We start from the raw sequence: 17,113 nt of genomic DNA, 5'->3' as shown, positions 1-17,113 counted from the left end.
TCAAATGGGCACTGTTGGTGTGTTTCCTGTCCTCCTCTCACTGCTGACTTTTATTCCCCATTGACTTACATTGGGTTTCGTGTTTCGGGACGACCCCGACTTTTCCCTATAATCGGACGATCTTGCTCGACCCGACTTTTGGAAAAGTCGGGTTTCACGAAACGAAACGCGACCCTAAAAAACCAAAAGTCGCTCAACTCTAATTATTACTGCATACAGTTAAACTTTATTGCAAGCAAATACTAAGGAATAAAAACTAGTGCTGAGCAAGAGTATATTATTTGCCCATGACCATCAATCTGGTTACTTGTTTCAATTTTTAATCAGTCTTATAAAAACAAGAGCTTGAATCTGATTCTTTGCTATGGGCAACAGCTCAGTTTCTCCTTAGGTTTAGTTACATTTTCCGCCTTTACCTAAGAAATCTAGGCTTTTGTAATACAGCCTGCAATTTGCTGAGTGCCCAACATAGAAGCCAAAGTCAAAGTTGCTGCTGTCCTACTAAAGGGAACCAATGCTGACAATAGCGGTATATAATATCTATAATTGATGGAATTACCATAATTTTATCGCTTGGACAAGGTTTATCAAATGCTTTGCATTTTGAAAGGCTAAACATGAGGCTGAAATTTGTTTTTATGCATACTATCAAAGCTTCGCCTATTTTATGGGTAACCGCTAAACAAAATTTTAAAGAATCTAAAAGTTCCAGAACCCTGCTATTAGTAATGAAATGCAAAAAAAGTGAATGAAAAAAAATCTTTTATTGCCAATGCATTGAATTCATTTCCCTTAGTATCAATTCAATTATTTTGCAGAATACTTGCCAGTGTCAGTTTTTTGCTGTTTGTATGATTTGTCCCTTTGGGCTCACAAAGTTTTTTTTTCTAATAGTTTCTAATGCTTAACCAATGTAATAAATGCCTTTTTGCCATCTGCTAGCCCATTCACTGTGTATTCCTTGTGCAGTAGTAAGACGGCGGCAGCACATGCCTATACAAGCTACCCTAAGCAGTCTGGAAGTGAGCTCCTCCTTCTCATGGCTCATGTGTAAGCAGCCCAGGCTTTCTGCTTCAGCTCACTTCTATCCTGATCACCGGGGCTGACAGCCACACTTCCATGTCCCATACCTCCAGGCTTTTTTACTATAAAGGGAGAACACAATCCATCCACACGCTGCGCAGCCCTACAAAAGCAATTCTAGTCAAGACACAACTTGCCCGGAAGAAGGGACATGCAGACTGGATATTAATATAAGGAAAATGAAAGGATGATAAACCAAGAATTCACATTTAGCTAATCATGAGGACATGTGCACACAGGAGAAAATCAGTAGCAGCAAGAGGTCAATGAGATGCTACCTATTTCTCTTTAATTAAAAGTGACATAGTTAATAGCCGGCACATCGTAGAGAGAATGATTCCTCCAAGCAGCACCATGGGAGACAGCGCGGAAAAGGATGATGAACTTGGAAACACTGAACAGCCTCACTCTCCAGCTTCCACAAGTAGCCAAGAATCAAAGGTATTTATCATTTGTCTTTAGACGAGGGACCAGTAATGACCCTACAGATTGTTACTTTAAGAACTGTCTATAGATAGAGTGACAGGCAGCTAATTTGAAAAATTCTGGACTTTTTCTAAACCTGACCCAATGTCTATGATTTGACTGTGCTTTACGCTAGGAATCTATACAGCTAATCCCATTCATTGAATGTGTCGGAGGTTGATACCGTATCACATGCAGGAGTTCTAAAATATTGAAAAGATGTTTTCCCTTCTAATAACGTTCACCAAATTTTCATAGTATTACATTTGCACCAGTTGGTATATTGTTATTGTTGGAATGACTTCCTTTACAATTTAAAGCAATTCTGTTATCAAGTCAGCAAAATAGAATTTTCCAATGGTAATAGGCGATGGTGGCGGAATTTAGGTGCTGTTTGTGACAGCCTATATTTAGTGAATCTAGATGCCTCTCAGATGAAGAATCTGAAATGGTGCTTGCATTCTACTAAAATTGTATTCAAAAAGTTAGTCTTATAGCTGCTCCCTTCTAGGGCTTGCTCACACAACTGTGTTTTTGGTCCGAGTGCTGTCCATGTTAAAAACGGGCAGCATCTGGACCAATGTTATTCAGTGGAGCAGTGCCAAAACATATTTTCACTAACCTAATCTGCTTGTGAAAAAATCTTCAGCATACACTAGTCTCTTCCGTGTGTCGGATGTGACTGACCAATTCAAGTCTATGGGTGCATGAAAAAATGGATGCCATGCGGAGACACAGTATAGCATCCAATTTTTATGGATAAATTGAAATTTTGTGACATAGCAATGGCAGTAAATGATCTTGAAAATTATTAAAAGCTGCGCTGTGAAAAGAAAGCGGATTGAATACAAACTGCACATGGATTGCACACAGAAGACAAGGGAGAAAAAAATTGTCACACTTTTATTAATGAAACTCTGAACTATTTTTTTTATATGCTTCACTGAATCTACCGTCTTATAATGGACTTCTGATAAAAGAGGGGTTGTGTGAAAGTTTAAAAAATTTTACTTATTGCAGATAAGGTTATAAGAATAAATAAATATCATTACTGGCATGTTAATTCCTTGCTGACTTAGCACGGATGCTTTGTATACTTTTCTTCATCAATGATATGTGTACATATGTATCCACTGCAGCCAATAACTGGCCTCCACAATGATGCCAGCAGGTATGGCAAGTGATTGGTTGAAATCCAAAAGACAGCACATTATTGCTCTAATTAAATATTCTTGTCTAAATAAGAATAATAATCTAGATGAGGACAAGACATGATGAGGATGCTATAGTTACTTTGGAAATCCATGTCAGAATGCTGCCTGCCTAATCCTGAAATTAAAATGAACATTTGGTGAGTCTACATTATCAAATAGATCTCATGGTTAATGGATATCTTGTAAGAATGGTTATATAATCCTTGTGGAACGTTTTTCCACTTCCAGCTTGGGTAAAATTGTATCGGTTCGATCAAACTGGCGTGTAGCATCTGATGATTCTTTCATGAGAGAGAATCGGATGCTATATGCAAATGACTCAGCCAATCTGTGCTGTGAGCGTGAGCTGAGTGTCAGTGCACTGTGGTGCAATTATCTCGCATGCGAGAATCAGATCTCAGGTGCAGAGAAAATGGAGAATTTCATTTCTCCATCTTCCCCATTCTGTGAGTCGGCGTATATCGTACTGCACGCTGCTGACTTCTGAGTGCAGTCTGATGTTTTGCACACACCCTTAGACTTGTGTGGGTGAGCACCATCCGTATACAGTATGCTGCCAATCTCAACTTGCAAAGATTTTGTAGATGTTTAGCTGAATTGCATATGATTTCTTATATTGCAGAAATAACATCATTCAGTAGAGATGAGCAAATTTATTCAAGTGCAATTGAATTATCCTCAAACTTAATAAAAATTTGCATTCTCCAGAACACGGATTGTTTACAATTTGCTCCATGCAAATGCAGTAATATTATGGTGAGCTGAACCATAGAGGGCTGGCAAAAGCTTAAAAATTATTAATATTACTGATCTTACCACTCATCTGTCCCACCGTCTCTGTAGCCCATTTTCCAGTCCTACACACTTCTTCTTTTAGCCTTTTCTGGTGGCACGCGTCTTCTTTAGCCTTTTTCATTCTGGGACTTCCAGCTTTAGCAGGCCTATGACATCACAATGTGCCATGTATGCAGTGTATGTTGTCACCAAAGTGCAACCCCAGAGACTCTGAATAGTCCTCTGGTGATGCCAGTCACAACATTGTGATGACACTATGTTTGTTGTGATGGCATGATGTGCAGTGACTTCAGAGCCCTGGTCGAGTGAAAGCTCTTAGTCCAAAGTGAAGAAAGTCAAAGAAGGTGCATGTGATTAGAGAAGGTTAAAAGTAAAGGCACGGAGAACCAGGAGGACCAGACGACAGGCATCGGGTGCTGTGGGACAGGTGAGTAATGAGGTGAGTATTCCTTTTTTTCTGTTGTTCACCCTATATTTTTTATGCTCTCGGGTCAAAGCATATTAAAGAACATTCAAGTCATTAAATAACTATCCTTGTCAAATCTGCACAGTTTGGCAAATTAGAATATTGGCTAATCCAAATCTCAGCAGATTCATTCTCTACTAGAGATGAGGAAACTTGTTTGGAAAACATTTGCCAATCTCAAGCTCGGCATCAACATTGCACACTAGGATTCGTGTTTGGATTCCTGAGTTTTTTTCCTAAGACTTGTCAAAAGTCGGTTAAAGTTCGGTAAATGACTGAGTTCACTAAAGTTTTTTCAGATGTCAGTGTTTCCGGTAGCAGCACAAAACATCCCGCGCATGTTCACACTGATGATACATGGATGACATCCCTGTGTCATCAGTGTGACACATACTGGCGCCTGGGAATTAGCGGTACTGTTTGCGCTGTTCCCAGGCGCATGGTGCTGAAGTGAAGACACATCACATCACTATCTCCTGCTCGTGCAGCGATCAGTGCTAGCAGGGGACAATGTTGAGAGTTGCATTCAACTTTTGACAGTAAGAGCAAGTGATGGCTCATAGGAGTATTGATCAGCCACCTCCTCCACTATAAATAAATTAAAAAAGAATGATGTGGGTTTCCCTGTGTTTTTGGTAACCCGCCAGTCAAAATTGACAGCTGCGGGCTGCAACACTCAGCTGTCAGCTGGTAAAGGGCCCTGGATATTGCCCCCCCCAGCCTAAATATAACAGCCCACAGCCCCACCACAAAAGGCACATCTATTAGATGCACCAAATCTTCCCTCTTGCCCTCTGGCGGTGACAAGTGGGGTTCATAATTGTGGGGTTGATGTCACCTTTGCATTGTCCGGTGATATCAAGCCCACTGCTTAGTAATGGAGAGGAGCCTTTAAGACATCAAAATTATCTAAAGAAATCAAATTATCTAATTAGGAATAGTGTTGTTTGCTATTTTAATACTGTTACAGGAGACATTGACTTCTGTGGACTGGACGATGACATATGGTTTAACAAAGATTAATTCAATGAGTCTGTGTCATTCTTTCAATAAAAGGACTATATTCTGGGTCTGTGTTTTTTATACAATATGACTATGGGATTAGGATGGGGCATCTTATAGACACCTCTCCATTACTAACCACTGGGCTGGATGCCATCTCACAATACAAAGGTGAGAACAACTTTCCAACTATCACCCCACTTGCCACCATACCAGCGCACGTGAGAAGAGTGAGACTAAGTGTCAGATTTTGCACATTTTATGGATGCGTCATTTATGGGGCGGCCAAAAGCTTATGTTTTTAGTCAGGGAGGGTTCAATATCCATGGCCCCTTCCTAGGCAATTAATATCAACCCACAACTGTCTGCCTAGCCTCTGCAGGTTATTAAATATAGGGGGGACCCTGCGTAATTTTTTTGGGGGGTTCCCCATTTTCGTCACCAGGAAACCCTAAGTATACAACTGTGAGGTGATATTTATAGCCTGGGAACCTTTATTAATATTGTCTCTTTCCCAGAATATTAACATCAGCCCCCAGCCATCAGCTGTCCCGCTGCTGATTATATAAATTATGGGGGACCCCCCTTTTTTTTCTTTTTTTTATGTATTAACAAGAACAGTAAAAAACACACCCAATGGGGTTCACTCATCTGTAATCTCTACCATTGAGGATAGATTTTCTGCACTAAATCTGCCACATGTGAATATACTCTACCAACTGAACTGGATTTATTTAATGCTGATTTAAACTGGAGATCACTATACATAGCAGTACATATACTGTACGCATAAATAAGTATTTTTACAGTAAATCAAAGATAAATTAAAAAATTATATATTTGTAAGAAAAATCTAATTACATTCAACTGAGACTAATACCCTTGAAAAGCATACCTTCCTTTTTTTGGAGACACAATTAAAAACTTCAGGTTAATTTGAAATGAAGTGCTTACGTCAGGAATATGTAACGCAAGGTGAAGAGTTGGCATGGAATGTTCTGTATGCCAATGATGTCTGTGGCTTGGAGCAGCTGCTCTGCGCAGTGATGGAGTGCTGTTATCCCAGGAACCTTGACCTGCTGTGTTGTCTTGATGCGGTGTGTTCATTCTTACCAGTCAGGTGCAAGTGTTCATGTTTATGCTGCTCATACATTACAGTAAACGTTCTTGGTACTCATGGGACAGTGGAAACATCTTGGAACAAAATCAACTTTTGCAGTGAATGTATAAACATCGCCTACTTTTTCAATAACTGTTTCAAATAATGATGTGTTCAAGGAAGGGCTGAGATGTGGACTTACTGTGAGTATAAGCATAAGGAAGACTGTAAAACAAGACTGTGAAAGTAATAAAAGTCCTATTAAGTTACTTGGGTCTACAGTATGCGTGCAATTTAATGGTAAAACACCTGCCATACATACAAGTCAGTCCATCCAAACATATATCTATACTGTGAAATGCTGTAGGATAACTGTTTAAAATACCTTTCAGGAATAATTTCAGGAGTATATTAAGATTACATTGGTATGCTACTGTTTGGATATACTTATCCTTAATTACATTTTGTCTTCTTTGACTTGTGCGGCAAAACTTCACACTATACGTGTACTTAAGTGCCTTTGCTATCCTAAGGGGTAAGTTTTCTCCTTATGGAGAGTGACATGCCAAGTCTGGCGTGCCAGTATGAGGAGACTTAAATGACTCCTTATATCGGTGTGCCAAACCTGGCATATCACTTTCCATAACGAGAAAACTTACTCCTTCGATCGAGGGCCTCTCACCTAGAAAATTAGGATCTCAAACTGTGTACTGGGGCAATACCCGAAACACATTTTCTGCAAATTGAGATTCTGATTTGGCTTTTATCCTAAGGCTGGTTTCACATTTGCGCTTTTGTGCGCAGCGCATCGTGCGCACCCGTGCGCATGCGCACTGCGCACCTATGTTTAACATGACGTGCGCATGGTCTTGCGCACACTTGCGTTTTCGTGCGCATGCGTTTTTTTGTCTTTTGCGCCAGGCGCGCCAGACGCAACATGTTGCATTTTTTGGTGCGCCCTGTCTCGGCAAAAAAACGCATGCGCACGCTCGCGCACGGAATGCGCAAAAACAACACATTGAAGTCTATGGGAACGCATGCGTGCGCATGGTCTTGCGCACGGTTGCGTTTTTTTGCGCATGCGTTTTTGAGTGAAACAAGTCTAGAATGTTCTCTAGACAATGGAAAAAATGTCACACTTAAAAACGCATGTGCATAAAAAACGCAAACGCATGCAAAAACGCATGTAAAACGCAAGCAACGCTGCATTTTTTTGACGCATCAGCGTGCGCATGACGTTAAAAAAAACGCGCGTTTGTTTTGCGTTTTTCTTTGCGTTTTTTATGCGCACGATGCGCTGCGCAAAAAACCGCTAATGTGAAACTAGCCTAAGTCATATTGCATAGCTTGCTAAAGGATCAATATTGACTTGTAGGATTACAATTTCCAATGCGAGGCACTAGAGTTTAAGTTAATTTCCCCTCTGAAGAGGCAATTTGACCATTTGCTATCCTGTAGACTTAAAGCTTACGTTCCCTGGTTATCTGATCCTAGTGTAGAATATTTTATTAGGCTTTGTACACACTGGATCTTTTTGATGAGTATTTGGATTAATAACTGAGCAAAAACTGAAATGTTTTGAGGCGTTTTCAAGGAGGATTGGAAAGTTTTCCGCTTAGTTTCCCCTCCAAAAATATTTTTTGTACATTTGTTGTTTAGATTCAACTATTGTTTCCTCCTGCTTTGTATGGAGCCTCTATCACAGTGTCTTTTTTTAATATTCCATTGATTGAACTACATTTCAAGGAAATATATTTTTTCTTTATTTGCCCTTAGGCAAGAATTGTGCACATGACATTTCTTTTTTTGTTATGAGTTTGGTTACTTTGCAGTATTTCTGTTTAATAACTTGGATTATTATCAACAGTAGATGGGCAAGCTGTAATACTTATATGTTAGTAAGTGCCACAAAATTATGTGCCCAATATGTGTTAAAAAAAAAGATGAAATAGCCAAAACCTTTAGGCTATGTGCACACGTAGCGGAACTTTCGCGGAAGTTACCGCGAGAATTCCGGAATTCCATTCAGCGGGAAAATTGCATTTTAAATTCCCGCTGTTTTCCTTCGGAAAAACTAGCGATTTGCAAGCATAATTAGCCTGCAGAATGCTAGTGTTTTCCAATCGATCTGTAGCATCGCTTGGAGAACTGATTGACAGGTTGGTCACACTTATCAAACATAGTGTTTGATGATTGTGACCAACTTTTTACTATTGAGGCTGCCTATGCGGCATCAATAGTAAAAGATATAATGTTAAAAATAATGAAAAAAAATAAAAAATGGTGTTATGTTCACCTTCCGGCATCGCAGTTATGCGTAATGTAGCGATCTCGCGAGGAATAGGGACCGCTACATTATCGCAAGACCGTGACGTCATCAAAGGTCTCGCAAGGCATTACTGGAAACGAAAGCATCGGTGAGGCCCGAGAAGGCTGCGCGGGACTCCGGAAGGTGAATATAACACCATTTTCTATTTTTTGTTCTATTTTTTACAGGGATATGGTACCCAGAGCCCGGAGGACAGTCTCCTCTCCTCCGGACCGTGGGTACCATCCACAAATGTTCTGCTTACTTTTCGCATGGTGGGCACAGCCACATGCGGGAAGTAAGAGGAACAATGCAATCCTATGGGTGAGGGGTCGCCGTGATTCTGCAAAATAATGAGCATGCTGCATATTTTTCCGCGATGCGATTCCGCATTAGCACAGCATTGCAGAATCCCATAGGATTGCATGGGATGCTGTTTTTTTGTGTGTTCGTGGCAAAATCGCGCGTTAAAAAACGCCGCAAAAAAACAGCGACGAGTGAACGCAGCCTTAAGGCTACTTTCTCTTGATGAGCTTTTCGTTCGGTTTTGATGATGTGCATTTTTGCTGCCTTAAAAACACAGCATCTTACAGTTCCAGCAAAGTGAATTTGATTTATAGGAATCTCATGCACACTGTACTTCTTTTTAACGCTTCATAAACTAACCTAAGGAGCATTTTTCAAATCTGCAGCATGTCAATTTCTATGGCGGGTATGCTGAGTTTTCTGTGCGGATTTTCACCATAGACTTACCGTGTATACTCAAGCATAAGCCGACCCCCCCTAATTTTGCCGCAAAAAACTGGGAAAACCCCTTTAGCGAACCCCTTAAAAAAAAAAAAAAAAAAAGAAGCAAAAAATAATGATTTATTATCATACCGCAAAACAAAAAGTGCAATAACGCGCGATCAAAAAGACGCATATAAATATCCATGGTACCGCTGAAAACATCATCTTGTCCCGCAAAAAACGAGCCACCATACAGCATCATCAGCGAAAAAATAAAAAATTTATAGTTCGCAGAATAAAGCGATGCAAAAATAATTATTTTTTATCTAAAATAGTTTTCATTGCAAAAAAACGCCAAAACATAAAAAAAGACATAAATGAGGTATCACTGTAACCATACTGACCCGAAGAATAAAATCGCTTTATCAATTTTACCGCACGTGGAACGGTGTAAACGCACCCCCCAAAAGAAATTCATGATGTGGTGATGCAAAAACTATTTTTACAATAAAAAGCGTCTTTTAGCCTATGACAGCTGCCAAACATAAAAACCTGCTATAAATAGTAAATCAAACCCCCCATTATCACCCGCTTAGTTAGGGAAAAATAATAAAATTAAAAGAAAATGTATTTATTTCCATTTTCCCTTTAGGGCTAGGGTTAGGACTAGGGTGAAGGTTAGGGCTAGGGTTAGGGCTGAGATTAGGGTTAGGGGTGTGTTGGGGTTAGGGTTGGAGTTAGAATTGGGGGTTTCCACTGTTTGGGCACATCAGGTGCTCTCCAAATGCAACATGGCGTCGGATCTCAATTCCAGCCAATTCTGCGTTGAAAAAGTCAAATGGTGCTCCTTCCCTTCCGAGCTCTGCCATGCGCCCAAACAGTGTTTTACCCCCACATATAGGGTATCAGCCTACTCAGGACAAATTGCAAAACAACTTTTGGGGTCCAATTTCTCCTGTTACCTTTAGGAAAATAAAAAATTGGGGGCAAAAATATTATTTTTGTGGAAAAAAATGATTTTTTTATTTTCACACCCAGGCGTTATAAACTTCTGTGAATCACTTGGGGGTTCAAAGTGCTCACCACACATCTAGATAAGTTCTGTGGGGGGTCTAGTTTCCAAAATGGGGTCACTTGTGGGGAGTTTCAATAGTTTAGGTACGTCAGGGGCTCTCCAAATACCCCTTTCCGACATCGGGTGTAATAGTACGCCAATATTGGACTCCCTCCCTTTGATGTGGGCTCCGGCAGTGAGTCCACATCTTTCCCAGGACATGTCAGCTGACATGTTTTGAACAGCTGACATGTGTCCACAATAGCCACAGGTGGAATCACGATCCACCCTCAGCTATTAACCCATTAAATGCCGCTGTCAAATGCTGACAGCGGCATTTAACAAGCGTTTCCGGCAATGGCGCTGGAAATCCTCCCACCGGTGACCTGCATAACTTGATCACGGGTCACCGGTGTGTTGGCATGACAACCCGAGGTCTCCTGGAGACCTCTATGGTTGTCAGTGTTGGCTTGCTGTGAGCGCCACCCAGTGGTCAGTGCTCATAGCAAGTCAGGGTTTGCTGATGAATTGGGCATGAGACCCCTGAAATGCGTTGAATAAAGCCACTGTGAATCTATGAGATCTCTCTCCTGGAATTTATCCCTGCGGCAGCGCGGAGTTTTAACTGCAAATTCCCATTGAATACATGATTTCTTCTAGTCCTTGAGGACTTGTGGCTCTGCAGCAGCCACCAGACTATATGCTCTTATCCCATCCTAACCAGGTTAAAAAGTTTCTTGTTATTTTCTTCCTTTGTAACGTGGATAAGACCCTATTGCGCTTTTTTGTCTACCCATTCCTTTGCAATAATGGAGACTATTGAAGCATGCCAAAATTTAAAAAAAAATGTTTTTAAAAATATAAAAAAAATAAAAGTTCAAATCACTCCCCTTTTGCCCCATTCAAAATAAAACAATAACAAAAAAATCAATCGCACACATATTTGGTATCACAGCATTCAGGATAACCCGGTCTATCAATAAAAAAAAGGATTAACCTGATCGCTAAATGGCGTAGCAAGACAAAAAGTCAAAATGTAATAACGGGCGATCAAAAGATCAAATCTGCACCAAAACGGTATTTTTAATTTTTTTTTAGCAAAGTATAGATTTTTTTTCACCACCTAAAAAAGAACCTAAATATATTTGGTGTCTATGAACTCATAATGACCTGGAGAATCATAATGGCAGGTCAGTTTTAGCATTTAGTGAACCTAGTAAAAAAAGCAAAACAAAAAACCAGTGTGAGATTGCACTTTTTTTGCAATTTCATCACACATGGACTTGTTTTCCTGTTTTCTAGTACGCGGCATGGTAAAACTAATGGTGTCATTCAAAAGTACAACTCGTCCCGCAAAATCAAGCCCTCACATGGCCATATTGACGGAAAAATAAAAAAGTTATGGCTCTGAGAAGAAGGGGAGAAAAAAGCGAAAACGCAAAGCCAAAAAAAGCTCTGGGGTTAAGGGATTAAGAAGCCGCCCAAGGACTATGCATCTTGGATGATTAGTTCAAAGCAAATTCTTCCTGTCCCAATCTCAGTCATGGACTGGTGTTTCCTTAGGTTTGGGCTGACCTTAGCTATTGCTGATAAGCCCAAGGTTCTACGTATAGGCACAATTTTACACTGACTGTTCACATAGAGGTTCATGTTGTAAGGCTTCATTTATATAAAGGTAAGTATGATTCTCAGCAAGTAGGAAATGAATGTTTTATACAGAAGGATGCCTAACAATGATGAGTGCTGCTTTGACAGTACTATGCCTGCAGGTTAGTGGAGAAAGCATTACTATATATATAGTAAGTGCTACTTAATTGAGCGGGAAGGTTGAGGGTTAGCGGCAGAGCAGTTTGATTTAGATGAGTGGTGATTACTTGATGGGCAGAAAAGATTTTTAAAGAGTTAAAAATAGTCAAGCACTTTTTTCCATGCTTTCTTCTTATGTGTTAATAGATTTACAAGACGGTAGCACAAACCACCTGCTTGGCTCGCAATTCCCAATATTGCTTCTTTTTAATATCACTTTGCCCCCAGCAAAATACTGACGATGAGCAGTATACAGCGCTCTCCCCAGCTTTCTAGAATGGAGAAGAATATTTTCCTTCTCTCAATGGAAGGACTGCGTATATAAGTACATCCCTATCACCGACCACTATAATCTATTGACCAGCTGAAAATGTAATGTGCAATTAAAATCAGGTTAGAGATGATTGCATTATGTGACTCATAGCTGTAAGAATACTTGTAATCACATCAGAGCGGGAGGATTCCTGGTCCGAGGTCCTTTGTCATGTCCAGTGGATGATGCCTCTCCATTCTCTAATAGAGGCTGATAAAAGACGTTGTAAAGTGCCAGGCTCCTTGTGCTTCAGTCAGGTGGGCCATTAATATTTTGAGAGAAATTGACAAACTTGTGCCTGGACTCAGAAAAGACACGATGCAGATTGTATAGTCAGACTGGAAGACGATAGTTTGGGGTTGTGTGTGGTGTTTTTGAACAGAAAGTGTCCAGCTGTGTTAGTAAAGGACATTTTCAGGGGTCAGTAAATCCTAACAACAAAGTGACATTTAAAGGATTAAAAACAACACGTGTCTTGTCCATTGGCTGCGTCTAGTATTCAAGTAAAATGAACAGACCATGAGAAAGTTTGGTATTCTTTCTGGAAAAGGGATTATTTGAATTTTAGGGCTTGCTCACATTAGAGTATAACACGGCCAAGTGCTTTCTGATGTTTATTGGATAGCACGCAAACCAATATTATTCTATGGTGCAGTGCAGATCTGCATTTTTTTTCTCATGTCAATTTGGCAATGCATGCTGGTAGTGCATCTGATTGGATCATATAAGTCTATGGGTGCGTGTAAAACTTTGGGCTGCACACAGATGTCATCCAAGGGCAGTCCAATATCCGTGGACCCAGACAATGGAAAAGATGGAGAAATTAAGGTTTCTATCTTCTCCTCATCTGTACTGCAATTCTCTCATGCAAGGTAATCACACTTAGATGACACTTGGCTTAATCTGACAGAATGTGAGCAGAGTTTCATTAACAAATTCTGAACGATTCTCTCGCATGAGAGAACATACAGCCATGTGAGCGCAACCTAAATGTCATACAATACAATCCATAAGGTCAGTCCACACCTCCTTAACAGCTAGTACATATGTAGAGAGGGGGCTGGCTTACCAAATGAGCTAAGTCAGATAGAGAGCCCTCATTAAAGGAAACATGACAGCTGATACATGCTGCCCAATCCACAGGCAACATGTATCTGACACTGGCTGTGTGATCTCAGCTATATATGTTTAACTCTGAAACGCTGTGGCAAATCAGAGAAAAGCATAGCTTAAAAGCCGCTGGGGACCAAGCTGCAAGGGAGACCTGCCTTCAGGCCGCTCCGAAGCACAATCTAATATGGACTTACATGATGAGGGCCATGTATCACACAACGTGTAGGAAAGGCTAAGTGCAACACAAATGGATAAAGGAAAGGGAACCAAACACTAGGGAAGGAGGAAGTGGAGACCCCTAGACAGATCTAATGTCACCCTGTCTGCCCTAAGTTCCACACCTATCACCGAGCAGGATACCTAATCCCTGCCTTACCCTGGCGATAAGCCCTGCACTGGGAAGAACAGGATGCACGCTACTACCACTAAAGACAGATGGGATACACAAATAAGGGGGAACACTTAGCTTGAGTAGCCTCAGAGAGTCAATAGATGTCCTCCAAACACCAGAGAGGAAGATAGCTGATTGCTATAGCTCCAAGCTGCAAGAGGGAACTGGAAATGGAATTATCACCCGCAACTCCCAACAGCAAGTTGGGAGTTATAAACACCAAGATCCAGGTGTGACCACTAGAGCTGGGGGAGGTGGCTACTGGGTCCTAGCATCAGAAGGACTAGGTAGAAGTCTGCAAAGCAAACTACTGAGACCTTTTGCAGACAGATGCAGTGCAATGGTCTTCAGCCTCTGACACATCCGAGACACCATGTTTGTGTTTTTGGGTAGCCTGTGGGCAGGTCTCTCCTTGGTTTCTCCGGTTTAGAGCAGGAAGATAAGACTGCCCACAGGTCACGGCCCAAAGCACAGGCATATTATTAACTGAAAACTTCTAACACTGATTACACAAGAACCACAAGACACATTTCTTCACTCCAGGTATCATTTTAATCAGTAAAACGGTGCCAACCTGACAGTGTCTGTAGTTTACTTAGCAAAATCCTGCAGACAGGTTCGCTTTAAGTGTTCCTAAAGACTCCTTGGTGTATATCTTGCAGTTAGGTTCCCTTTAATATTTGTAGTTATGTTCCTGTTAGACATAAAATGACCTATGCATGGTCTTACATTTATGTTGTCAATATATAAGAACAAATCTTCTTGACAATCAATCGGCTGGCATCTTTATGTTTGTGCTTTCTGAAAAAGCAATTAAGATGCAAATAAGATGTATCCATTTAACCTTTGATTTAATGGCTTGAGAGGCACTGAGATGCCAAGTATTCTGACAAGACATGCCTATCTGTGATGACATCTATTAATCCTCTCCTAAATCTATTGAATGTTGTTCAATAAAATAAATATTTTTCACACATGAACATCAAAATGTTGTTAGGATGTCTATCTACAGGGGCTCGTTCACACAACTGTATTTTCGGTGTGAGTACTGTTCATTAGAAAAACTGATTGCACTCTGACCAGTGTAATGCTATGGTACAGTGCAGTTGTACATTTTTTTCACTGACAGAATGTGCATGTGAAAAAAATTTGCAACAAGCACTAGTTTCTTTCAAAAACTGGACAGGAATCTTCTATTCAAGTCTATGGGTATAATAAAAAATGTCATACAGTATACACAAATACAGTGCATTACAATTCTATAACATTGGAAACTATAAATGGTCTTGTGCAGTTGTGCTCAAAAGTTTACATACTCGGGCAGAATTTTTGCCTTCTTGGCCTTTTTTCAGAGAATATGAATGATAACACCAAAACTTTTTCTCCACTCATGATTAGTGGTTAAATGAAGCCATTTATTGTGAATGGCTACTGTGTTTTTTCTCTTTAAGACATAATGACAATCCAAAACATCCAAATGACCCTGATTAAAAGTTTACATGCCACATTTCTTAATACCATGTATTTCCCTTTTTAACATCAATGACAGCTTGAAGTCTTTGATGGTAGTTGTGGATGTGGTTCTTTATTTTCTCAGATGGTAAAGCTGCCCACTCTTTTTGGCAAAAAGCCTCCAGTCCTGTAAATTCCTGGTTTGTCTAGCATTAACTGCGCACTTGCGATCTCTCCAGAGTGGCTCAATGATATTAAGGTCAGGAGACTGAGATGGCCACTCCAGAACCTTCACTTTGTCCTGCTGTAGCCAATGACCTCGACTTGGCCTTGTGTTTTGGATCTTTGTCATATTGGAACGTCCAAGTATAGACAAGCAGTGGATGCCGCATCTTACATGGACTTGCGCTCCTTCAGTGAGCAAGATTCACCTTCCATATGTTATGGCATAGCAGATGACTTCTCATTTACCTATAGCCCATTCGGATGCGCATTACAGGTATTTGCGAGCAGTATCCACAAGACATTAACTCCTCAATTAGCCCGTAACTGATGAAGGTCAGAGTGACCGAAACGTTTTTTCTGTACTACGATCTTGGGCTATTATTAAAGTTCTTCTTTGCATTATTAAGTTGAGTACCCAGTTTATATTATACTAGATGGTGGCCCGATTCTATCGCATCCGGTATTCTAGAGTCTCTGTTAAATTAAAAAATAGTTATATACTCACCTTCCGACGGTCCCCCGACTCTTTCTCTCCTCTCCATGCTCCCGGCATCTTCTGGTCCCAGTAATGCTTTGCGCCGAAACACCACTGATGATGTCGCACTCTCGTGAGAGTGACGTCATCTCCAGCCCTTCTCGCTAAGCATTACTGGGACTGGAAGATGCCGGGAGCGTGGTGAGAGGCGGGACAGAGTCCGGGGGCCGTCGGAAGGTGAGTATATAACTATTTTTTATTTTAACAGAGACTCTAGAATACCTGATGCGGTAGAATCGGGCCACCATCTAGTGTATTATACTCCTGTTACACCCGGAGCTGCTGTCACTGTTCTGTGTTACCTAATGTATTGTACTCCAGTTACAGCCAGAGCTGCAGTCACTGTTCTGCTGTTATCTAATGTATTGTACTCCAGTTAATCCCAGAGCTGCTGTCACTGTTCTGCTGTTATCTAATGTATTGTAGTCCAGTTACACCCAGAGCTGCAGTCACCGTTCTGCTCTTACCTAATGTATTATACTCCTGTTACAGCCAGAGCTGCAATCACTGTTCAGATCTTGCCAAATGTATTGTACTCAAGTTACACCCAGAGCTGCAGTCACTGTTCTGCTCTTACCTAATGTATTGTACACAAGTTACACCCAGAGCTGCAGTCACTATTCTGCTGTTACCTAATGTACTCCTGTTACACACAGAGCTGCAGTCACTGTTCTACTGTTACCTAATGTAGTGTACTCCAGTTACACCCAGATCTTCAGTCACTGTTCTGCTGTTACCTAATGTATTGTACTCCAGTTACACCCAGAGCTGCAGTCACTGTTCTGCTGTTACCTAACTTAGTGTACTCCAGTTACACCCAGATCTGCAGTCACTGTTCTGCTGTTACCTAATGTATTATGCTCCAGTTACACCCAGAGCTGCTGTCACTGTTCTGCTGTTATCTAATGTAATGTACTCCAGTTACTCCCAGAGCTGCAGTCACTGTTCTGCTTTTACCTAATGTATTGTAGTCCAGTTACACCCAGAGCTGCAGTCACCGTTCTGCTCTTACCTAATGTATTATACTCCTGTTACAGCCAGAGCTGCAGTCACTGTTCAGATC

General features: G+C 40.8%; 1 protein-coding gene across 3 annotated transcripts in view; it reads left to right on the top strand.

Moving 5' to 3' along the window:
- Positions 1-1,026: 1,026 nt before the first annotated feature.
- The window catches only part of STAC (SH3 and cysteine rich domain), a 707,138-nt gene continuing 691,051 nt past the window's right edge, over positions 1,027-17,113 (top strand). The window contains exon 1 of one of the 3 annotated variants that reach the window (XM_073549909.1): positions 1,027-1,524. In XM_073549909.1, the coding sequence (XP_073406010.1) occupies positions 1,417-1,524 (108 nt within the window). In that variant the 5' untranslated portion in view covers positions 1,027-1,416. The remainder of the gene's footprint in view (positions 1,525-17,113) is intronic. The other 2 variants (XM_073549907.1, XM_073549908.1) reach the window with 2 other exon arrangements.

Source organism: Dendrobates tinctorius, unplaced genomic scaffold (genome assembly GCF_039654945.1).
Source record: "Dendrobates tinctorius isolate UK_male_01 unplaced genomic scaffold, ASM3965494v1 ptg000162l, whole genome shotgun sequence".
NCBI lineage: Eukaryota > Metazoa > Chordata > Amphibia > Anura > Dendrobatidae > Dendrobates > Dendrobates tinctorius.
The sequence above is the reverse complement of the archived record's forward strand: the minus strand, read 5'-3'. Positions and strand labels throughout refer to the sequence as shown.